The following is a 25,593-nucleotide window of genomic DNA, read 5'->3' as shown; positions in this document are numbered from 1 at the left end:
TATTGACTTTTCTCAAAAGTCCACAGATGGTGTAATTACTGGGGAATGCAATCTGAGAATTTGGGCAAATCATACTAATCTAGTGATGGTGATTAATTGGAAATTCAGGAGAATGCAAAGTGGTGGATTTTCTTGTTTTATGCACTGCTTACTTAACATGGCCTCACAATAGGTGTACTTATAAATCACAATCAGTGTCTAGTATCAGCTGCCTTGCAAAATAACTTTTTTCTTTTTTTGAATTTCAAATTGTTTCCTTGGCTATTTGCATTTTCCCTGGAAACAACAGAGCTTTTGTGTCTTGTGCTTACATGTGCAAATGCACAATCAATGAATGAGAGCTAAACTATTTAAGCTGTGCACCATGAAGTTGAATGCAAGCCAGGATTGTCTGAGTGTCTCTTAAACTAAATATGAGCTATAAAAACATCTTTCCTAACATTTCCTATGAATCGGTATTTGTCAGTGTTAGTGTTAAGACTCTCAGGAAGGCAAACCTCCTTTGTTTTCACCATGATGCTGTGAAACCTCCTTTCCACTGTGATGGCCAACATCGACTCTTGGCTCTAGTCGCCCCCCCTGTCATTCGGCAGAGTTTTATGTTTGAATAAGGCTTTCGCTGGCTGTGAGTCTGAGCACAGCATACTGTTTTCATAATCAACCAGCTAACGTTGCTGAAACTCCAATGTCCAAAAACCTCTTTAATGGGCTTCTTGTTCTCTCTGCTATAACAAGCATGTCAGTGCGCACTTCTTTATCCGACTTGCAGCCTGTAAATAAACGAGGCTGGATTTGATGTCAAGAATAATGACATGCCTGTGCTGCTGCCGCTGTTCAACGGCTTCCCTCTTGCTGTTCTGCCGTTGCAAGTATAGTTTCAAGGGCTCTCTGAATTTAATGAATTTGATTGTGTCCCAGGTTTTGGTCCAGCCACTCAGGATGCAGAGCAGCACACCATGTCGAGGCTTAATTCGAAGCCAGGAGTCAATATTTTGGTAGCAAACATCACCACACTTCACATTCACATCAGTCGCTCGAGTGCACACTTAGGGCCCTGTGTGTAGTGTGTCAAAACACGGCGCTATTGTGCTCTGCTCGGACAATTGTACCGAATGGCCCTGTGGTGTACAGTGGTTTCCTGTGAATAGTCTCCACAGCCACTGATTAGCCTCTTCACTTCATGAACAGCACACAGTCAAACAGAGAGACAAAGGCAGCGGCTCCCAGGGAGTGCGTTAGGGCAGAAGGCCTGTCCACCCAGCGCTCCGTTAAAGGGCCACTGGGGGCCAGAGAAAATGTGTGGCGGGGGGCTGCCTAATAATTTAGACAAAGATCCTGTGACCCCGTCCATCTGTGCTGCGTTTTTAGGAGAGCGAAGCCCCCTGTTCCCATTTGTGATGAGAAAGTCACGCCGGTCATTTTGTATGCGGTGTCCAGACTCGGCCCCGCTCTCTGTGTCCCCCATTGTCATGGTAATTAACCTGCCTGCCCTCGCCCCAGCGCAGAGCAGAGCGAGGTGGCATTATGAGAGCCGGGGAGTCATTATCATCCCATAACACTGGAGCCCGCCGACCAACTCCATTCAGCAGGGAGACGCCGGGAAAACCGACAGAACGCATTTCTATGAACTATTGTCATTTAGTCTCTCACACTGTTAAGAGCTCCCCTCCTGAGAAGCTTGGACGTGTTCCCTGAAAGTTTTTAATAAAACTCCAGGGTGTTCGCTCTCTTCTTTTTTTCCCTGCCGGTGCGAAGAAAGTAGATTCGTGCATATATGCATGGCGGAGCTTGCAGAAGCAGCCAAAGGTCCTTCCACATTCGGAGCAGTGCTGATACTTAGCAGAGTTCGCTTTCCCCAAGGGTGTGATCCAAGCTCCAAATCAAATGCTGGGGTTAAATGAAGGTAGAGAAATGCCCGCCTGCAACAAAGCAGTGCACTTCATTACTCTAAACTTCTCCTGGGGAAGGGAAAGAAGGACATGTGCATCGTGCCTGAGTAGCTGGGCCCGCAGCGATTCATTGGAAGGCTCCCATCACTTATAATTTCCGAGGGAAATTGTGTAACATTTTTTTTTTGTAATCACAGCAAATTACCTGGACCTTTCACAAAAATCAGTGCACTTTTTTCCCCCTCCACTGAGACAGATCTCTATGAATCTCAATGATCCCGCAGTGAAAAGGTGACTTCACTACAAGCCTGTAATGAAACATCCTTTGGAAGCAGGATGTCGATTTTTACGTCTCGTCTGAACCTGCTGAGTCTTTGCAATTCATTTATCGACAGTGTGTGCAACATTGTCTGGATGTCTTTCATAGATCTCTCACATGTCCCAGGTGGCTCTTTTGAGCGCCGGCTCCTACCAATCCCAACCCGAGCTGCACATACCAGCACAAGAATAAGAAGTGTTTGCTCTTTTTTTGGGGGGGGATTCCATGTGCCTTCGTCTTCACATGTCGGAAGCTTTGGAGTTTTTTTTCTTTTTTGCCTGAATAACAATCGCAGGAATGCTACTATGTCTCATTCAAAAGTGTCTTTCAAAGCCCACTGTCAACCTCCCCCCACATCACACCACACACCCACCAACCCCCACATTTTCACGCAGCAAAATAAAATGCCCCCCCCCCCATCACTTGTTCTTTTTTATTTCAGGGTAAACTGAACCGTTTTAAAGCATAAGTGGGAAGCAGCGGCTCGTTCTTCATTCCTAAATAACAACAAAAAAAGAACACCTACGCTTTTCTACAGCACTTACGCTCACAGCTTTTCAAAGTGTGTCTGTGCTTGTTTTTACAAGACTTTTGTGTGGTCATCTTATTCGATGGCGGTAGGTGGTGTGTTTTTGGAGGCCGTGATAAAGTGGGTGCTGGTCGGTAGTTTATGGTGGGGCACGGCCGTGGCTGTTAGGCGCTTTAGAGAGACTTCAAAGCAGCACCTTTTGGTCACGTTGAGGCCAGACGTCCGTCTCACCTCCCCGTGTTAGCCACATTACCGGCACCAACACCTCAAAGCACGTTGGACTAGAAATCAATCTGTCAGGCGGGTAGCGTCTGGAGTGCCTGTTGGTTCGTAGAAGCCGAGCAGAGTGCAAAATTAGAGAAAACAGTCCGAGCCAGTTTGGAGATTGATTTTCTTAGGGGATGAGATACAGAAGAATTCTGAGGTGGTGGAGATCACGTGGAGACGTCGCTGGAGCCTTCAATTTTATCTAGTTGGAGGCAGTGTGAGTGTTTGTGTCTGTGTGGGTGTGTGGGTGGCGGAGGAGTGTGAGGCAGGGCTGGTCAGTCCCAGCAGGAAGGACCTGATCTGGACATGGTTGTTAAGTTTCATTGGCCAGAGGGGGGGGTCGCTTCATTGGCTGCTATCTGTAGAGCTCATTATTCACATGGTGGGTGGCAGAGGATGAAAACCCCCACAGCGAAAAAGATGTGGCCACAGTAGAGGAGGCAGTGCAGCAGCAGTGGAGACTTTTTCCACAGTGAAAGCTTCTCTCCGAAGTGATGTCGCGATGAAATCCACTTACTGCCATTCACCAACTTGTGTTTTCACGGATCACATAGAGCATAGGGGGCTTTTAAACAGTGGCCATTTAAATTAATTTTTATTTCATTTTCTCAAATAATCAACCTTTCGCAGATTTAACATCTTCTCACTGTCAGAGGGGATTTCATTTTCTTGAAAGATTAACGTAATCAAAGCGGATGTGAAATCCTCTTTCCGACAATCTGCCTTCATCCGAGTGTTTATCCTCATTCCGAGTTTGGATTGGCTGAGCGCCGTGGACTACGTCGAACACGTTGTGTTGACTTGACCTTTTCCTTCCCGAGCTCACGCGTTGATAGGGGCAGAAACAAGAATTCATTCTGTCGCTGTGTTGATCGTCTGCGTTAATATATCGTTACCGAACTAATCGCGGCAACGGTCACATCGACTCAGAGCAGATTAGAATGTAAGAATCTTAAAGCTGATGTGCTTATTAGATGTGGGCTTATCAATTTATTCCTGCGCTACACAAAGCTGCAGATAAATCCTACAGATGTGTGTGTGTGATCATTAAAGAACGATGGAAAAACCCAGAATGTGTGTCAAAGACACAGTGATTGACTGATCTCTTAGCCTCTTACTCAACGCTGACTGATTCAGTTGAGTAATTTATACTTAAGCTTTCCAGACTTCCTTTTCTTTTGTCTTTTTGTTGATTCCCTAGAGCAGTAGCGTAAATCTGAAAAACTCTTTACCTGCCCAGGTTTGCCCTCTCTCTGTGAAGCCCTTTGTTTGCAGCGTTTGAAAAGCACATAAAAGGGAAATCAAACATCACCTCAAGCAAATCCAGTGTATTTCTCAATCTGGACGTGTTGCAATTCAAAGCAGCTGACAGTTACCACCGGCGTGAGGAGCTGGGGCGGTTGAGTGCAGGCTGGAGAGGGCAAGTAGGATTAGTGCATTTCAAGTGTTTCTGAGACTCAGATAAACATGTGGAGATAGTGGTGGAATGTGACTGCAGCACGGGATTAGGACGGCTTTCCTCCCCTCCGCGCCGTGTGGTGTTTTCGTGTTGTTGGCCTACATCGAGGCAGAATCTCCAGGTCTCTTTGCATGGGAGATGAGGGGGGATTGGGACAGCGTCAGTGGCCGACAGGGCCGACTCCCTTTATCTTGTTTACCGTCTGCTCCGCCTGCAAGTTGACTGGCATGGCCACGACTCGAAATGCATTTTTCATCGTCTGCACGGGAAAACATTCATTACTTCATTATTGTCACTATAAATCAGCTTTATAGACAGTTAGAATAAATATAATTCCCACCGAGGAAGTGCTCCATCATGTGATCAACTATTCATCTCGGCTCCGATGCATCTGTCATCAGAGCATTACTCAGTGCGACGGTGTGGGAGTAAACACTGTAAATCATGGAGTTGGGGCAGATCTGATTTTTGGAGTTTTCAGGGAGCGGAGGGTTTGGCTTTCCCATGGCACGTCACACGCAGTGAAAGGCCCCTTTATCACCGATCTGACCCCACATGATGGATACATCCTGTTGAGTCTATTAGTCATGAAATGTAAACCGAGCCCAGAAGTAGGTGATAGCTGGAGATCCAGTTACTGTAATTTTGTCACCGCGGAGGACAACGGCATTCGATGGCAAAGGACCTCTAAGAGAGAGATAGTGAGTGAGAGAGAGAGAGAGAGAGAGAGAGAGAGAGAGAGAGAGAGAGAGAGCGCTCTCAGGGGAACGGGGCATCAGTGTGTGTGTGGGTGTGTGTTTGCGGGCTGGGGCGGGGTGTCTGGGTGAAACTTCAGAGTCATTAAGAATTAAGTGAACTGCTATTGCATTCCACAGCAGACAAAGAACAATTCTAGCGGAGCTGTGTGGGCTTCTTTTTTAGTTTTTTTTTTGCTCATAAATAAGGCAGGCACCTCTGATTGTGGGGTAAATGTATAATTCATGCACTGCCCCTCCTGCTCCTCCTCTTTTCCTTCTCACTTTCTGCCAAGCGATTCCTTTTCAGCTCTTTGTTGTCTGCGCCCTCAACTGCATTTAAATTAATAATTAAAGTAATGCTCGGAGGATGCCTGTGACACCACCTGCTAGGTTACTCACCGTCTCCGAGCCCCGCGCTGAGAAACAAAATAGAGTCTTTAACCGTATACATTTCAGCTCACCCTGGAATAGCTGGACCGCTGCGATGTTTTGCTTGGTTGTAAATATGAAGGAATTACGACAGAGGCAACGTTGGGATCTTGTGTCCTCTCTCAGGGCTGTAAAACACTTGGAGATTTGGAAATACGGGAAATTCAAGAAGACTGTATCAGCTCTTGCTCTGAATTAATTAGCACATTTGGAATTATTTGTATGACTTATATTACAGATAATACAAAGTAGCTGGCAGCGCTGTATATCAAAACCAAAATTTACATTTAAAGAAAATATCTCAAGGCTTTATTTCCATATGGTTACCGGCACCTTCAGGGAGACTGAGGAGAACCGACATTCACCAATTTGCTCTACACCTACACAAACATGCACAAGCACACAGAAATAGACCACCTGGATCCCATGCGGGCATCATGTGCCTCCAAGTCTTCAGCTCTGGGAACAAATGAGGTGCACGGGCACTGACACGCAGTAATTGTTGTCTCCTCGCTGTGAAAACAGCAACACAGTAGGACGTGTGGGTTTGTCTGTTGGTTCGCAGAGAAAGAGAAAACCCCACGGCAACCGCTGCGGTAAAAGTTTATCTGAGACAAAAAAAACGTATTATATAAACTTTTATTTGTCTCCTTGGAAGCATCATCACTTTAAGACGCACACTGAACTCTGGACATTTTCCTTAAATTTCCCAGAGGGGCTGTATGTGAGAAAGCAAACGTCCGAGTCAGTTGCTCTGGACACTCTCCGGTACTTTTCCTGCCAGATCCTTAAGTAAAATGTCTGCGTGAACCCGTGTGAGTTTCAAACACAAAACTGGAAGAGTACAAATACCTCAGGATGAAGATTAGGTGCTATACACGTAGAAGATGCTGACGAAGACGTCAACTTGGAAAGACAAAGAGTTTCAAGTTCTTCTCGACGATCAGTGACGATGTCTTTATACACCATGTCCTGCCTCCTTAATGATCTACCCAGGTGCTGCTCCTTGCCTGAATGTTTCGGACATTTTCCTGATGTTGTAAACACACCTGACCCGATCAATCTGCTGGGTTCTTCAATTGTAAGAAAGCAACATGTTGACATTAAAATCTCTCCTTTCTGATCAGTTATAAGATAAGTGTGGTATTTAGATAAGCAGCCATCCTCTTATTAGAAAACCTGACGGGATGTTTGTCAGCACTTGTGTGAGCTTGCTGTGTGTACGGTTGCAACTCCACTTAATCTATTCGATCTGATCCAGCTCTCCGTCTGCTCTACACCCACCTGTGCTGAAACACGGCAGCACAGACATAAAACACACAATATCTAATGTGCTAAACACACCGTGAGGTCACGTTGGGAGTAGTTTAATACTGTGTGTGTTCAGTGGGGGGGATATTGCTTTCCTGATTTACTCGCTATATTTTTTACAATCCTTCAGAACTTAATGGCCCATTGGAAAGACTAGCTAGCATATGCTTTTACACCCACTCCGACACTTGATCAAATTTATTTCATCCTGTTTAACCTGCAATGAAGGTCTCCGTGGGAATCAACTGCAAAGCAGCTATGAGGGTTTTAGGCATGTTACACATTTTTAGTCTAAAATAATAGACTTTGAAGGGTTATGGATTTGGTTTGAAATCCAGCCGGCTGTGGATGTGTGAAGCAGTTTGGAGAAGAGCATGTGCCCCGAATGAGAATGAGGCAGAAAACAGGAAACCACCGAGGATAGTGAGGGCTGGACAGACAGAGGGTGCCGAGACACGTCCACTTTGCTGTGGAAAAATTCAAAAGGTTTTTCATTCATCTGTGTTTTCAGATTCTTCTCAAAACGTTAGTGGCCATTCACAATTAATTTGAAAAGGATAGAAATTCTCAGATTTTCCTTCCTCTTTCAGGTTTAATGGTTCAGCCGTCTACCACACTGAAGAAATAGGGGTTGTTGTGAATACATGGCCGATCAATTCAATTTGAAGCAAGGAGTCAAAAATTATCCCCTTGGGCGCTGGAAAATTACAACACATTCAATATTTTTACGTTTACAGAAGAAATGAGCAATTGAAAAACTAATCAGCAGGATATGAGATAGTGACAAATAATCATCAGGTGCAGCACTATAAGAATTTGAGCTGTTTTTGACATGAACCCCTGAAAATCGCCGGCGAATTGGGTCCAGACATATTATAGAGTTTGCTTTTCACATAGTCAAATGAAATAGCAGGAAATTTCTTGAATATTCCGCAAGGAGTGGCGTCTGGGTAGAGCATCCAGAAGACGGGACATGATGTATAAATTCTTTTGGGGAAATACTGTGTTTTTGTTTACAGCAGTTTATCACCAAACCTCTCGAATCACGTCGCCTTTCCAAGTTGTCATCTTCATCTGCGTTTTTATGTTTCGCGCCCAAAGCTTTCTGTGACATTTTCCTGCCGTTTTCTCACGTGGGGTCACTGGGACGTTTTTCGGGCATTTAACTGGGAGGCCGGCAGGACAAGTTCTGGAAAACATCCAGAGCAACTGACTCACATACAGCCCCTCCAGATCATTTCAGGAAAATGTCCGCAGTTCAGCTCATGTCTGATCGTGCCGTACTTCCTTTTTGTTTATTTGATGTCTCATAAGGCCAAAACACATCATGGTCACTTACATACTTTTGTGTTGTATTAACATCAGTTATATATGACATATGTTTATCAGTAATAATAATTCTGCTACATCAAATGCACAAACAGTCTAGATGAATAAATGAGTTTGATTTGAAGGTCATAAATTCCCTGTGTTGTGTAACTGAAGTGTTTATTTTGGGCAGACTGTGCTGGGGAGCGGTGGCACAACTTCAAAGAGACATGAAACTCTCCCTGTTGAATCATCAGAACAAAAGATGAGAGGCAGCACCGGGGAAAAAAATCTTGTTTGATAAAACATCAGATGTGTGTGTGGGGTGTGATCGCTTCCGTACAGTCGGTCATGGTGGTGCTGATGTTTGCTTTAGTAACTCAGCTCCACCTTTTCTTTCACTCCGACTAAATTCGAATTTCTTGCGTAAAAAACAGTGAACTCAAATCCTGTCGACAAAACATGTGTCAGTGGCATCACCTGCGTTGCATTGGTTTTCTATCAGCTGTGACCACACGCGGGGGGGTCACAGGAAGACGTTGGGAAACCACAGAAACATGGCCACGTAACACCGCTGGCGAGCGAGAGCGCCTTGGCTGTGTTTGTGAAAGATTTATCACATGATAAAAAAGCTCATTCTTTGTCCGCGCTGCAACGTGAGCCCGCTGTTTTCAAATGTATCTACTTTGGAAGGCGTTTTGGAAAGCGTCCACTCTCTGAGCATGAACACGCCGGCTTAGCGCGGACAGAAAGCCAAAACAGAGGGAAAAGATGAGTTTCAAAATGGATCTGGATTAGAGACGACACGGTCTGACAGTGAGGGAGGGAAGGAGAGGCAGGGTCGAAGAAATGGGAGCGGAGAGGAGATAAGAGGCGAGGAGAAAGTTTGGATGTGGAGCGGCGACGATAGCCTGAACAAAAGTGAAATAGAGAGTGAATACTGGGAGTAAGTGCCGGTTTTAATAGAGAAGGGAGCGGAGCCCTGAAACGACTCGCTCCCGGATGGGTCGATAGATCTGAGCAGAGAGCAGCTGGAATAATTGAGTCCGGTCACCGGGAGTGCGAAAAGCGCCAGGGCAGCAGAAAGTCGCCATAACTCAATGAGACGGGGGGGGGTGAGATTTACAATGTGGGTGATCAACAACACAGATCCTTTCATATCTGTCTCCCAGAGGAGCCGAAAGCTGCGGGTCCGTCTCGAGGGCCAGCAAAGGCACCTTGTAAATATCTGTCGGCACCGCTCGAGCTTCACGCCCACCGTCAGGGACGCCATCGATGAATTTCTGCTCCCAGATGTCATCTCTTGAGCTCGAGAGAATGAGGAGGAGAACGCACTAGGGACGGCCACGTTTCAGCAGACTGCGTAGATGCAGAGAATAGGCACAGGTACCCACATGTTTTGTGTCTGTCAAAAATTAATTTACATAACAACAGTATCAGTCATAGACGTCCGTGACTGTAGAAATATGTTCGGGCAGTATGGGGTAATGTCATCTGTTATCAGCATGAATTACGGCCCTTTCTTTTATTTTGTACACAGCGTGTATTATTGAGCCCGGGGGGGGGGATCCTGACTGGTAGCACTTCATGCTTCATTAACTCACAGAATAAACAATTGCATGACATTTTATCGACGCACTTTTTCATAGTTTATGTTGTTCCAACCACTCACTCAGAGGCAGTTAGCCTTTTTTACGATAGGCGGAAATAACCACGCTCCTATGATGGAGAAAGGCTGTTTTATGCACAGCCCCCCCCCCGCCTCACCACTTCCCTCTTCCTCCCCCAGCATCACCCCCCGCCCCCGTCCCCAAGCCCCGTCCCCAGCCATGACAAACTGAAGATGGGCTGTGGCGTTGGCCGCCATTCAGCCCGCGACTCTCTCATCGGCCCCCACAGAAAGCCTTTCAGGGTGCCCCAGAGTAACAACTGCTGCGTTTTATTACGGCGTGAAATGGGGAGTGAAAGAGTGCTATGGATGTTCCTACTTACCCATGCAGAATGTGTCACTATTGGGCTGGAAGATAAGAGGACAAAGGGGAAATCAGCCGCTTTTTGTTGAGACTAACAGATCCGAGGCCATAGAAACGACCCCTTTGCTGCTTGTTTATATCACGGAGCAAAAGAATTTGAGTCTTTTTCAAGGCGGGATTTGCCAAGAAATATGTTAACATCACGGAGGATAATTAGATGCATTATGCTATTCAAACAGATGGTAGCTGTGTTACCAGCATGGGAGATTCGCTTGAGGGAGACCCAGACATTGGCACCCAAACCCTGCCGATACACTGTCCAGCTCAATTATGTTCTCTACTCCACTTTCTCTACCACCGTTCCAGGGTGGGTGTGTTTCCCAGCCTAGTTCTTGGAAGTCAGATAAGCTGCTTTCAGACTTGAAGTGAAGTCCGAACATTTTCTGCGTAATGATACAAAGGGGCTGTACGTGAGAACGCAGATGTCAGGATCAGTTGTTCCGGACCTTTTCCTGCCAGACCCCCAGGAAAATGTGTCAGTGAGCCCATGGGAGGATACAGAATTCACAGCAAGCGATTGGGCTTGTTGATGATGTTTCTAACGTGCAACGGACACAAAAGTGAAAAAAACCCAAAATACAAATATACAATTATCTCGGGTTGAAAATGAGGTGATGCAGACGAAGACGTCAAATTGGAAAGACGAAGAGATACAAGACCTTTTGATGTGAAGGGCCAACGTCAGAGTCAATGTGTTGTGAAGAAAAAAACAGATTTCTGCAGCAAAACTCACAATCTTCTTGTCTTGTCTCGTGCAGACATTTTGTGGCAGTAATGTCTAAAAAATGGTTTACTAACATAGATGTGCAAATGTTAGAGGGCTTTAAAGCACCTGTATTCGCTGTTATGCTGTGGATGTCCCCTCACTTGTTCCCATTGATTATTTAAAAAATGTTGTACAATTTACTCATGCAGTAAGTTGTATGGTTTGGATGTGGTTTTGCTTTTCTTAGTTTCTCGCAATTAGCTCCTAATAGGTATAATTGTTGCCTGCCAAAGGCTAATTTCATGATTCTGGATGATAAGGGTGTGTACTTGCATGTGTACATACAATTTCAGAAAAGCTTTCAGAAAGTATGCCATCGCCCTTTCCTGATCATGTCTCTGGCAGCATCGGTGCTTTGGTTCTAGACGGAGCGCCAGGCTGTGTTAATAGGAATCAGGGATTTGATTGATGGGAGCACCTTTGTAATTATATCCAGTCCTCCTATTTGCTTTGGCAAGACATCTGTCGTCGGTCCTCCTCTTCCCCGCTTAAATGTCAGGTTGTGGGTGTGGCTCGGGAGAGACGATGACAGATTGTCAGGTTTCAGCACACCTGCAGGGAACTATCTCTGCCTCGACAGAACGCTCAGAGTTTTCTTAAGAGTGCCGCTTACGAAATATCCGATCGTTAAGCAAAAGCAACTCTTGTGATAGTGTTTTTTTCAACTGCTCCTCCAGCAGTCCGCGGCAGGTGGAACTTCCTCCCCCAGAATCTGGGGCCGCGAGGGTGAGACGACACTTAACACACAGCCAGCGTACTGATCCGTGTGGTAATGTCCCTGGTACGCAGTGTGCTGTGTTAATTCATGCCGGTTGGCACGCAAGCCCCGGCATCTCGAGGTACCGCCGGTTCTATTTTCACTTGTGCAGTTGTGATTGTGTTGAACCAGAAAGAGACTCGTCCTCAGGGAAAGCCATTGGAATGCATTCAGTCGGCGCACACAAGATCTTTCAATGAGTAAAATGAGCTTGATCCCCGGGCTTATGTGTGTATGTTCAGTGATTTGTAGAAGGGATTTGGGGGCTTTAACATGTGCGTCTACTGGCAGAGTGTCCTTTAGACACTGGTGCACGGCACAGTTACTGCCTCAAGTCCCCGTTGCTTCTGCACGGTGCTCTCGTGAGGCCGCAGTGCTAAGGTCCCTGCTACTGCCTATCCCCGTCCTTAGCTTTTACTCTCAGTGGACACAACTGAGAACAGAATTAATGATGTGAGGTCACGATATTATTAATAGCAGATGATGATGAAACTGGAGAGGCCCTCTCTACGACGAGGCGCGACTTGGACATTGAGCTCGTATGTCATCTTAAATCTCCGAGGTGTTTCTTAGCGGTTTCACCTGATCAGCTCGGTAGAAAGTACATTAGTCTCTATCGGAGCTCTAATCTGTCACAGCTACGTGCCCCCCCCATCCGAGGTGTCCCATTTTGTCCTCCGACACTTCACTTTTTATAACACGGTGGTGATATCTATACTGCCGCGAAGTAATTAAGCAAATACCCTTTTCCAAACCTCCTCCTCCTCCCTTCTCTGAGCCGACAGTTAAACACTCAGCACCGAGTCCACACAGGGATCCCGGCTGCCGGAGACGAGGCTGGGCAGCGGCAGCGAGCTGAATAAGCCGAGTGTAATTGGGCTCTGGCAGGCGTGTGTTACGGTTGTGATTGCAGCATGTTCCTCCAGAAGCAAGGTTTATGTTTCATCACGCGGCCGTCCACTGCACTCCATAAAAAGCAAATAAACTTTTCACTGGCAATGGCATAATAATGACAGAGCTGTCTAATGAGTGAATTAAAGAGTCATAAATACAGCTCTGGCCCCCTGACTGAGATGTGAAATCTCTTACATCAGCTCTGTGTTGAACACACACTACAGTAGGCGCCCTCATTTAACCACTCCACCTTGCATAATATTTTTTTTTATTTTCTTCTGGCCAAAACCGGCGCTCCTCTGATGCCCGATCTCCATATCGGCTCTGTCCTTGTCACTACCTCTCACTGAGCAGCATTGTGGACTGTACCAGACAATGACTGGAGATGAATGTGCTCTTAGTGTACTTATCTTATTGGCTACATCCATTCTACTACATTTTTCAAAATAAAACGATCTATCTTTGTCCATACTGAAACGCCTGAAAAGAGAGCTAGCCCACAAACGAGAAGCTTGAATAAGTTCTTGTTTCCTGGGCATGTAAGCAGGTGATGCAAAGACAGAATGATGAATCAGCAAATGACACGAGCCAATCAGTGAGTGATTATGAGCGGAATACATCTGAGGCGAACTTCAGTTCAACTTTATTGAACTGTAAAAAGTGATTGCTATTTTGAATTAGCATATATGTGAAAATAACCCTAACCGGGGCCGGCAGCGTTTACAAACTTCTCTGTTTTATCGGCTCTTAAACTCTCAAGTGTAGTCGCCAGGCACATTTGTAGCAGGGTTTGTGTTTCCAAATGAAAACGTAGTCGTGCGGATGTAGCCGTAGTGCTGTAGCTGGTGCAGGAGTCTAAAAGAAACGGAGCTGACTAAGTGACTTTGGCAGGTCTCTGGTTGGTGTGGTTTTGGCTGCTCCCATCGCAGCACAGAAGCGGCCTGGCAGCGGTTTGTCTGTTTGAGTGAACTTGCTCTTCTCTTTCGCACCCCGCTCTCAGTGGCCAGCAACAGGAGCGCACGAGACCCCGGCTCATTTCAGCCCCATCCCGACACATTCCCCTTTCCCTGTGGCAGAGCTATGCCTGATTCTATTGGACATGCATGGACTTTTTTGTGTTACATTACGCCGTCTTTTTGTCGAATGTGATTCGTTCAGGGTGAGCTCCTGCATTTAAAGCGAGCGGAGTTCGACTCGATTGGTAAAACTTTCATTCAACATTTTTTATCATCCCATTATGTTTGGCGAAATGACTCCGCGCTGCACTCACACTGAGGGCTTTCTTTCATCCCGGGCCTGTGCCAAGCATTCAGTAAATCTGTTCCACGTGTTTGAAAAAACAGGGAATCCCAAGAACATTAAACCAAGTGTATCATTTATTAAACGCTCGCTGCTCGGCGTGGTTAAGAGAAGGGTGTTTAGTGCCGGTGCCAGAGTGTATCAGGCCCAGACATGAGCAGGAGAAGGGGCAGGATGAGAACGAGGCACAGAGAGCATCGGAGGATAGCAGTGTTGAGGCATGGAGCAGGAATCTCAGGGCCCACACCAAGCAAAAGCAAAGCATCAATAGGTTTCTAGACACAGGGAGGCAAGTGTGTACCTGTCTGCTCATAATGGACAACCACTGTGCCCCGTGTTTGCTTTTGTAGAGGATGGTTCGTGACGGTAAAGGGGGGGGGCATCTGAAACAAAACAAAAGTGTGAGTGGTTGTTGTGGACGTGGGGGGGGGGGAAGTGGCTGACTGCGGTGCCTGTCAGGCAGCCAGCGCTCCAGCTCAGAGAGCACCATCTCCGCTGCAGCAGTTCTTTCATGTGCGTTGCTCTTTGAAGAACTGACACCCTTCTCCTTTTCACAGTGCCTGGAGCCCTGCAAGGAATCCTGGGACCTGAAGGAAAACCAGTGCCAGGATTTATGTGAGGTATGTCACTACCACAAATACCGTGGTTGCCTCAGACTCGAGAGTGTTTGAGCCTCTCAGACTTAGTGGAAAAATTCAATAAGGGGGGAACTTAAGGAGCAGTGTGAAGTAACTCTTTTTGCACTGTAACGACACACACACACACACACACACACACACACACACTCTCTCTAGGAGGATAAATCAAAGCTGCTCAATGTGCTCACCGCTCCAGTGAGTCATGAGCTGAAATGTAAATAGGACAATCCCTGTTAGCGCACAGAGCTGCCTGTTTGCAGCCAGGCAGGTTGGTCTTAAAAAGCATCTGACATGTATTTTTCCTTCCTTCCTCCCTCCACCTCCGCCGCCTCCTCCTCCTCCTTGTCACCGTCCCCCCTCTCCGCAGCCTCTCTTTCCCAAGAAGCACTACGAGTGTCTCACGAGCTGCGAGTTCCTGAAGTCGGTGGAGGGCGTGAAGCAGGGCGACTGTCCCGCCCCGGAGAAGGCCAGCGGCTTCGCGGCAGCCTGCGTGGAGAGCTGCGAGGAGGATGGAGAATGTTCGGGCGTGAAAAAGTGCTGCTCGAACGGCTGCGGCCACACCTGCCAGCTGCCCAAAAACCTCTACAAAGGTAACGCTCAAGGGCGATTACACTCAACGTTTTTATTGTGTCACAGTAAAAACTTTCTGCCCCAATAAAATGTTCTTTAAAGTTATACTGTTTTGGGAATGAAGTCATCGTTACTGTGTGTAAGGGCTGAGTGACATGACTTCAAATCCCTAGCACAGTCATTTCAAATCGGATGTCCCAGCTGTGCACGTCTTGGGTGTAGTAACAAGTGAGCACAAAATGAACATATAGCAGAAACCCAACAGTTCGTAAATCAACGAATTGGGGAAATAATTAACCGAGGTTAACTGCCATGAGTAAGATTAAGTCGGTTAGAGGTTATAAATGTCGATTTCAGTTAATTGCTGAGTCCTACTGTGTGGTTACTTACTGAATGTTACGATAACCTACGTCATACATGTTGGATAACAGTGACGTAAAAAGTGTCCGATTGCTAGACCCAACAAATCATCTTTTCAGTGAATCATTGCCCCGCTCTGTCTTCAGGAGGGATTAGACGAACACAGTTTACCATCTGAATACTGGATACACCTCCCTCTCTGTTTTCCCCCATTGAATAAATGATGTTTAATGTCTGGTGACGGTCCAACACAAACGTCACGATTTTAACGTGATTAAGTTTAGCAGTTTGCATAATATTCATAAATAGCATTGCACCAATCGACCCCTCTTCATCAAATGTTAATTTGAAATCGCAGTGACGTAGATTGCAGATTGTCTTGCACAATTTTTAACAACCTGCTTAGCATAATGAATCCCTTCTTTCTGTGTTGCGCTTCACCCACACAGCGCTCTAGTGCTGTTTCTGTTTTAAATCTGATTACATCCTCTGTCCCGAATTTGCCGGATAAGCTCGAGAGTTTCACAGACACAGATGTATTCAAGAATCTTTGCTCCAGTAAAACTGTTTAATAGCCGCTGCCCAGGGCGGCCTGCCGGTCTGAGGGTGCCGAGTCATTATGTGAGAGAACCGAGTGCCCCTGAACTTCGAGATGGGAGCTTGGAACCGCATTACATACACTATCAGCGCACAATGGCTGGCCGCCCGGGGCCATAACAAAGTCGAGGAGATGCTGAAGTGAGAGCACTGAGTCTAAATCGAGCTTTGAAGTGCAGCAGTGATAAACTGTAGCTGCGCTGAAACACTCTGCAGTGAGTCCAAGCCTGTTTCACTGTGCACACTGTAATTATCAAACAGCGGCAAGAGCATGCGATTTGTGGAAGAGCATGCTGGTATTTTAATGTACGTTAGATTCTGAACGATCCTGAGGGAGGTCACGGTGGATGCCACGCTCTAAAGGTGAACAGCACGTTAATCGAGGGGAAGATGAAAGCGGGCGTAACCTTGAAAATGTCAATCCGCCCACTCAATGCAAACCATTCTCGGCGCCGCGAGACCTTCAAATCAAGCAGCCTCCACTCGCCGATTTAGTCCAAACCTTGAGCTTGTGACGGGTCGCCGTCAGCGCTGCATTCACCCTGAATCAGGTCGAGCGTGTCGGTGAAACTCCAGATGGAATTCCTGTCCCAGTCCTCGGTGTTAAAGGTCTAATTAGTTGCTCATGGTTTGAAGAGCGAAATTGTTTCTATGTGTGCACCAAGTGTGTGTGTAGCCTTCGCCGTGATGAGCTGTGATGCTGGAAGCCATTAGCAAACACAAGCGGAGAGAAATGGAGCGTTTCCCCCACTGAGATCACTCTCAGATGTGCGTGAGTGTGTGTGCATGTTCAGGTTGGGGTGCCCGGCCCATGTGCATGTGTCCCTGATGGAGGGAAACTGCTGTGATCTGGACCCCACAGGGCTTTTATTTAGTTGCAGAGCTTCAATAGAATCGATAGAAGAGACGCTGTTACCCATCATCCGCTGCTCGGTAATGTCGTCTCAAAGATGTGTTTGTGGAGGTGAGCCACAGAGAAAGATGTGCATGCATCATTATTATATTAGGGTCTCGCATGTCTTTCATTTTCACATCTTTCTCTCTATAGTTGCCTCCATTCCTTGGAAGAAAAAGTGCCACATGTGATGCAAACTTAACTTCTCACAAATGTTTTCTGCACAATTCTGCACTTTATTGCGAAAGCAGTGGAAAACAATGAACCCGGGGGCCGGTGGTGGCTGTAGGAGGTAGTGAAAACAAAAAATATGTGAAACAATTTGAACGTCTGTCGGAAATTAAATTCAACGATATTCACACTGTCACAACAAGTCAGTTAATTAGTCTGTCAGTCATCCGCCGTTTACCTAAAGTGCTATTTGTAGTGTTTACCTCAACCACTGTAATTAGAGCAGCGGTTGTATGACAGTATGTGCGTGAGTATTGAAAATTATATTCCTGGAGTGTAATTGTTGGCGGGATTAAGAGATGAATGGACGCCACGCTCGCGATCGTGCCTCAGCAGCAGTTACATCATGGCTGGGAGTAAACGTGGGGCCATTGAAGAATGAGCACTGTATGATTCTTGGACTGAACCTCACCCCGAAAGCTTTCCTTGGACAGGGGGAGCTGAGGGAAAGTGTATTCTTTTCCCTGCCACATATTGCCGAAGAGGGGCTGTGCGTTTGCGTTTGTGCGTGTGTGCGTGTGATTTGTGTTGTTGCAGGGGAACTTGTGTGACTCTGGGAAGATGAGTTAAGACAGAGGGGGGGAAGAGGAATGCTGCGGTTACCTTGGTCGTCCGTTATTGCGCAGAGAAGCGTTTGTTCGCGCGCACTCACACACTCGGCTGCGGAGCTGTGAAACCGCAGTACAATGACCCCCAGCTGTTGGGGGTCATTGTATGCAGAAAGCTGTTATCAGAGGGACACAACAAAGCACTGACTCCGTATGCATGTGGCTCAAGGACCCTCCTCCATCTTCCAGGAGCTTGTATGTGTCAATCAATCACGTTCACGCGCGGTGCACCGAGACTGAATGGAGATATAAGGAGCTGAAGTGCCCTGCATACACAACGCGGTCCTGATGATGTTTACCCACAGGCCGTGCAGTAGCCTTGATCGGCGTCGGTGCAGTTTATAAAACACTGAGCGATGGCGGGCTGCTCGGCGCCGACAGTGGCCCGGCGTAATTGTCTGAAGTGTGCGGCGATTTATTGAGAATTGTGGGATGTATTCAGCCTCCTCCTGTACTTCTAAACTCACTTTTCCAATCTCCATCTCATTATCACTGTACCCGACGCTCAATCAACAACTCACTACGTCTCCACTGCGATAAATTCACTTGAGAGAGTCGGGCCTGACTTGGCTGAGTGTTTGGCCCGAACCTGCACTTAATAAATCTCTAATTTATTGCACATGGCCACGCCGACCTCGACTGAAAGGCTGAAGTGCAAAACGCACTAAGCATATACGTGCACGTGTTTTGCACTTGTGTATTTTGCGTGTGCAAGAGGGTAAAGCGAGAGACGTTATGTATGCAATCGCACATACCTAAATGCAAACTATGTGTATCATCACGTAGAAGCACGGCTAATAAAACACATCGCTCCGGCCATGAAATATCACACTGTCACAGGAGGCTGATGATCCTGTTGACCCACCACATGTATTAAATCGCGGTGAGGTCATGTCTCATTTTTCAAAACCTGTATCTGCGCTACACGGATGCTTTCTTTTATCTTTCCACTTTGCTTTCCCACTTGAGAGGAAAACAACAAATGTCACGTTGTGGTTCATCTAAAAAATCTTTGTACGGTGGCTAACGGTCTTTCGCGCTATCCTCTTCCTCGTCTGCACTTTCAGGAGTTCCACTGAAGCCGAGGAAGGAGCTGGTGTTTTCGGAGCAGCCGTCGGGTCAGCTGGATATCCGCTGGTCGTCCAAGTTTAACATATCCGTGGAGCCCGTCCTCTATGTGGTGCAGCGCCGCTGGAACTATGGCATCCATCCCAGCGAGGACGATGCCACCGAGTGGGACACAGTGGCACAGGTAGGAATCTACATGTAAAACACTGTAGCAGAGCAGTAAGATAAACAAAATGTGTCAGTCTTTTGATCGGAGTTGTCTCACAGCAGCAGGGCCACATGCTACAGCTGTGAAAGTGCTGCACTGCACCGACAGACTGTTGCACGCGGTTGCACATTCCTCACAGCCGCAGTGTCTTTGAAAGTCCTGGCAGAGAGAAACACACAGATGACTGATGTGGAGGCACACTCACGTGGGGCTGTGACCCTGCGTGAACCCTGACCCCTGTGGTTTGCTCTCCTCCCCATCTGTCCCCTCAGACCACAGAGGAGCGCGTCCAACTGGCCGACATCAGAGCCAGCAGATGGTACCAGTTCAGAGTGGCTGCAGTCAATGTCCATGGGACCCGCGGCTTCACTGCGCCCAGCAAACACTTCCGCTCCTCCAGAGGTCTGTGTCTGCTATGTACATATGCGTGCGTGTCTGTGTGTGTGTTTGTGTGTGTGTGTGTGTGTGTGTGTGTGTGAGTGTGTGTGTGTGGCCTTACTTTGTGTGTAAGATCCTGTTTGACACCCACTGCCCTCCATTTGTTATGGTTAAGACCTTGGAACAGGTGGAGCCTTTGGCAAAGAGTTTTTAGACCTGATGTGACGTCTTATCTGTCAATTCAAACTTAATTCTGGGTGGTGAATAATACATTTGCATTTTATCCGTGCTTATTTTGCATTTTGTTGTTCAGAAATGTCAGTTTTTATTCCCCTGGCTCACTTTGCACCTCTTTAGAGAGCTGAAACACATATTTTAAGCATGAACAGAGGACTTGTCAACCTTTTTGTGTGCTCCACTTCGAAGCTGTTCACCCCCACTGCTCTGTTTACCTGAGGCTAACTGATTATGGTAAAGCCAAATACACATTTATCACTTTATCACAGCTAAATTGTGAATAACTATTTCTTCCCCACACATTGACTCACTGTACTAAATAGAATTCTTTTTGTCAATGCCGAGTAGAGTCCAAGTAACGAGGAGGGACTGGGTGAGCAGAGCATTTCTTCCCGGTGGTGCAACCAGATCTTTGGTTATGTCTTCAAAGGAAGGGGTTTCCCCCTCTTTACACTCGTATAAAATGTAATATGTCTGAATTAGTCAGGATATTGCAGGTTTCAAATGAATGCAAGTGTTGTCTTGCTTCGAGAGGGGGTGACGTAACCGAGGCAGGCTTCAGATCTCTGCCACAGATTAGCGAGTGAGCTCTGATGCCATCCTGTGTTACCACTCAGCTCGCCTTCCCTGTATTTTCAGTGTTAAATGATGCTAAATACACGTGTTGTCTCACAGATGGCATTTGTTAAAGTTATGGCCAACTGTCATGTGGTTCCCAGGGATTACAGGTTTGGGAATATGATATTTTGTCTAGATTGCATCAGATACAGAGCTTTTTTTTTTTCACATCGGAGGCAGAACCATTCGTGCAACTTGTAGAATTGAAATGGCCGAGGTAGCAGCTTTGAATTCACCACACATGGACCACTGTACATTTTTTCACCAGGCTGCAAGAAACTTCGAAATTAAGATAAAGTTGTTTACCACTGAAACTCTGGCAGAGATCTTAAATATGAAGCATGTTCTGCCAAATACTTAAAACCTGTGCCAAATCCTGAAAGTATAGAGCTCGGTACGTGTGTACGTGCAAATGTCGACCTGTCCTGTCAATCCTTCGTCATACGTTAGCTCCCAAGGGTTTTGTGGATGGCTGGCAGGCAGATCCAGATACCAGGTGGGGAGAAGGTTTCTGCTATCGGGATGAAAACTGATCTCCAATCAGACCAATAAGTGCCAGACCGCTGATAGATTGATGGAAGCCGTCATGGACTTGATGAGCTCCTGGCCGTTTTTGGTCATACCATTGTTATTTATATAGCCCGGCCATATCATCTGATTGCAATTTTGCACTACTATACTTAAAGGGCCAATTTGTAAATGTCGGACGCTTATTTATCTTGCGCGGCCAACGTCAGCTGGTATGCAGAGCCCGATGTGTCCAATTTGTGTTATTGGACCGGATTAAATGTGTTTCGGGTGGAAGAGGGCACGGGGAGAGGCGAGCCAACTGGGCTGTGGCGTGAATCATTTTCTCATTACAGGCCTATTCCCTCCGGTCTGGTGTCTGGCATACGGCCCTGCCTGTCCTCCTGCAACCAGCAGCTGGGTCGCAGCACATACATAGTGGCTCAGAACCAGGTTTAGTGTGTGGGGACGCATACCTAGTCTCACACACACACACATACTCACACACACACACAGTTAGCGTACAGGAATGCTGAGCGCGGAGCCAAAGTGAGCAGCATGTGTTTGTTAACCCCTGACCTGCGCTCTCCGTCCTGTTGAACGCTGTCATGGACGTGACATGACACCTGTCATAACATCTCACGGCAGATTGTCAATGGAGGACTAATTAGTGTACACAGTGTCACACCGCTCCCCCCCTCCTCCACGGCAATGCAAACCCACGAGTGGTGAAAGGTATCTTTAGCCTGTGATACACTCAACCTGAAATTGTACTCGCAAAGGAAACCGCCTTGGCCCAAGATTTGTCGTGTACAAGAACCAGAGACCCTCCTCGCCTTCCTCCCTAAATGTCCACAGATGTACAAAAATATTTCTTTGTTGCCGCTTTATCCTCAGATCCGTCCGCCCCCCCCGGCCCCACCAGCCTGCGTATCACCAACGTGACGCTGGGCGACGAGGGCCTGGTGACGGCTCGGCTCAACTGGACCCTGCCGGAGGAGCCTGACATCCCCATTCACCACTACAAAGTGTTCTGGAGCTGGACCGTGCCCACCAAGTCCATGGTGCCGTCCAAGAAGAAGAGGAGGAAGACCACCAATGGGGTAATCTTCTCACCCTGTCTTAGCGAGTGTGGTTTCCATGGTTTTGGTCACTTACAGCAATGAAAGAACCCTTAAACGCATTGTCAAGCTCTAGAGGAAAATAGTCCTTTTTTATAGTGATAACTTACGATTTGTGTATTTGCGTTTCTTAAATATCTCATCTTGTATTCTTCATATTTTTCATTTGGTACTTTGGCACTTTCCTTTTCCCTTACTCAATTTTTGCAGTCTTTTTTAAATGGTATTGGTTTATTTTCTGATTTGTTTCTTATAAACATAAATCTCTGTAATTTTAAAGTCAAGTGGTGATAAGTATAAGTACACACACAATCCCCCAACCTATTATCTTCTACTTGATACAGTGTATTTAAGCCAAGTGGAGACTTGGTAGAATAGGATAGAAAAGCTGAACAACATCCAAGAAAAATGTTCCTCTTCTCGATTCCTATTGTCATTATCCCTCGGAACAGTTTAGTTTGGATATTGAAACATTCTCAAGTATTTTCTCTGGCCGGAAAGAAGAGCTTTCAGGGTCTTTTGTCCGGGACGTCACACAGGCTAAGCCCCCCCCCCCCCCCCCCCCCCCGACACTTGGGCTCACCTAGGAAGGATAAATACACAGTCATTTGGTTTGGTAATGCTCAAACAAACAGGCAAGTTAAGAGCTTACAAAGTTATTCTTCCTGACTCCTAATCTCACAGAACAACATTTTGATAGTACTGTAAATAAGGTTTTCTGTTTCTCCTTTAAAAAAACAACACAATAACATTTGCATTATCTCAGATTGAAGCGGTCATAGAAACACATTTACATCAAATTGACCTTAAAGATAAATGATTATTACTCATAAATCCTCACATAGCTGAATAAAATTAGTGTTTAAAAGTTTTGGAAGCCACAATATATCCAGTAACATATGACCTAATGGCACATACCTGTGGCTTGGTATCTGTGAGTATATTTCATTATAGAGCGGCGCTGAAAGACATATTGTCTAGACAGTGCACACACACCTCTATAAAGTCTTCTCCTGAATTAGTTTTTGAAATGCGTTGCAGATGTGGCACCGGGGAGATAGAGGTGGGAGACACCAGACACCTATTGATACATGTACTTCTGGTTTCCACTTTGGCACCTTGGGGGTTTAAAAGCAGCCTGCTGGCAGAGGAATGTCAAAACACGCACAGTCAATAACAAGAACTCATCAAGCTCACGCTGATGGTGGAATGCTGCAAGTCAAACACAGCGAGGAAGCCCTGGGAGGCTCTGATAACATGGCTCCCTCACGAGGCCCTGAAGGCTATCTCTTCGCCACGGTGCCTTCCTCAGCACCACATGTGTTCTCAATAAGCGAGGCTTTCCCACAGGCCCCGAGTTGGCCCGGGCTGAGAGCTGGAACCAGGAGCGGGACAGTGACGGGGCTCAGAAGGGAGGCTCGAGTGACAGTGTGGTAACATACGCACACGCCAACATCCCAGTGTTTTCTGTTGTCGCAGGCTCAGAGCTGGGTGGATCTGGAGGGACTTCAACAGAACAACAGCTACACTGTGGAGCTGCAGGCTGTCACGTACTGGGGACAGGTGCGGCTGAAGAGCTCCAAGGCTTCTCTCCACTTCAGCACCGGCCAGAATAATGAGTCAGGTAAACACTGGTGCTACTATTCTGTTCAGCTGTCAAACTTGTTTTTAACAATCTTTGTCAGGCAGTCAATTCATCCAGACCGAAATATTTCAACCAATATTGGACAGATTCTCTTTAAATATTTATGCAGACATTTGTGGTTCCCTCAACACTTGGGGGGAGATCCCCTGACGTTGACTTGTAACACTGCCATTTGTGGCTTTTAAAGGAAAGGTCTTGAAAACCATGGATTGAGATGATTTGAGGTAGAGGCATTAGTTTCCTTTATGTCTGTTTGTAATAATTTTGATCGCCTGATTTTCCTCTAGGGTCATAATGTAACAATTTCCCTTTGTCCAGTATCTGTGAATTTCTCCATTATCCAGGTCATGGTATCTTCAAGAGTTGCACAAGTGAACATGGGCAGCTGGCCTCTCTTTCAAGAGGCTTCTTTATTTATAACTGACTTGTAGGAACTTTCCTCAAATATTCAACACCAACTCTGACCAACTTCTGCAGGTTATTGAAACCTCCACCTAGTGAGTTGTGGGTTCCACTGTTCAAGGTGACCTACCCCTGCTTTTGTGTGAGTCAATAGGGTCACATGGGGTGTGGATGGATTTTGAGCTTCATGGTGTAAGTACATAGGCCAGAGCGTCAGACCTGAAGTTGGTAACTGTTAGGCTTCTCAATGTACAACTCCTGAGGAAACTTTAGCCAGTACTTTGGTTTATGACCAAATATAAAGGGTGATTGATCAATGATTAAATGTAGAAGGAGTACACTTTAGAAAACCCAGAACCTAGATGAGAACAATGCTTCCAGGACAGGGGCCATCTTCTAGGCTCTCTATGCCATGTTTGAATTCAGCAGTCCACTTCACCATGCTGTGCTGCCAGTTTCCTGGTAGACCTCTTTAGGTTGTTAGCCAAAAGGCCGGTGTTGCCCATTTTCCACAAACATTCTGAACCAGTATTAACCAAAATAGAGGCCACACATTTGTTATAAACGTCAAGCTTTCTGAGAAGAAGAGAGTCCAACGGCACTTGTGTGTAAAAAGAAGTGTATATCTCATCTCCATCAACCAGGCCCCACAAGCTTATCAATCACCCCACATCCCTAAACTAATGACCTTTTCAACCGTCCCAGCTGCACTTAGCATTTAGTGCTATTAATAGCATGCTAATAAAAAGTGGTCAACACTAGCATGTTAGCATTGCCAGGGCAAGCATGCTAACACAGACATCAGCATTTTAGCTCAAAGCATGTGGCTGCATGGCCTCAGAGCCGCTAACGTGGCTGAAGACATACAGTCCTGTTATTCTAAATCTACAGTATGCACATGTCGTTTGCAGAATAAGCCAGAGCACTTTAGTTTTGATTAAGGCTCCTCTCAGGATGAGTGACAGCCAAGCGCAGTAGGTGCAATTATGAGTCAAATGCAGGGTCATGCACTTCCTGAAATCAGACAAAAACCTGGATGCAGCTGCGGATTTGTGATTGCAGACCCTTACGGGATTGGCTCAACCAACGTAGCGGATCCAATATTCTTTGTTTTTCTTGAGAGCAGAATTTTGCCAGATTACAGAGTCTTCGGGCAAACAATCACTCTGAAGGTTCCAGGAAGCAGGAATAGCCAAGGTACATTGACAACACATCTGCATTCATGCGGAGAGTTGCTGCACGCTTAGGAAGCACAGACCGAGCCAGTGCTACATTTGTGTACGTTGTAAGCGTGTGCGGCCCTGGGGGGAATTGAACCTCTCACCTTGGCAGTGTCGGTGCTGTGTGTACCCAGCAAACCACACCAGATCTGTGCATATAAAGAACGTGCTGTAACTGTGATTTCACAAAGATCGAATTGTGTGTTTTTGTTACCGTGCCGTGGAGTTTTTGCCACAACAGAGTCACCGTGTCTTAGCTACAGCAGCCAACATTTCTCCTTTTCTCTTCCCAG

At 46.4% G+C, this 25,593-nt stretch overlaps 1 protein-coding gene across 1 annotated transcript in view; it reads left to right on the top strand.

Moving 5' to 3' along the window:
- The window catches only part of LOC128455696 (anosmin-1), a 42,039-nt gene that overhangs the window by 7,863 nt on the left and 8,583 nt on the right, over positions 1–25,593 (top strand). The window contains exons 3-8 of the mRNA XM_053439468.1: positions 14,555–14,617; positions 15,003–15,225; positions 18,964–19,148; positions 19,445–19,574; positions 21,810–22,015; positions 23,513–23,657. Of these exons, the coding sequence (XP_053295443.1) occupies positions 14,555–14,617; positions 15,003–15,225; positions 18,964–19,148; positions 19,445–19,574; positions 21,810–22,015; positions 23,513–23,657 (952 nt within the window). The remainder of the gene's footprint in view (positions 1–14,554; positions 14,618–15,002; positions 15,226–18,963; positions 19,149–19,444; positions 19,575–21,809; positions 22,016–23,512; positions 23,658–25,593) is intronic.

This window comes from Pleuronectes platessa, chromosome 14 (assembly GCF_947347685.1).
Source record: "Pleuronectes platessa chromosome 14, fPlePla1.1, whole genome shotgun sequence".
Taxonomy (NCBI): domain Eukaryota; kingdom Metazoa; phylum Chordata; class Actinopteri; order Pleuronectiformes; family Pleuronectidae; genus Pleuronectes; species Pleuronectes platessa.
This window is presented reverse-complemented; position numbering and strand designations above follow the sequence as displayed.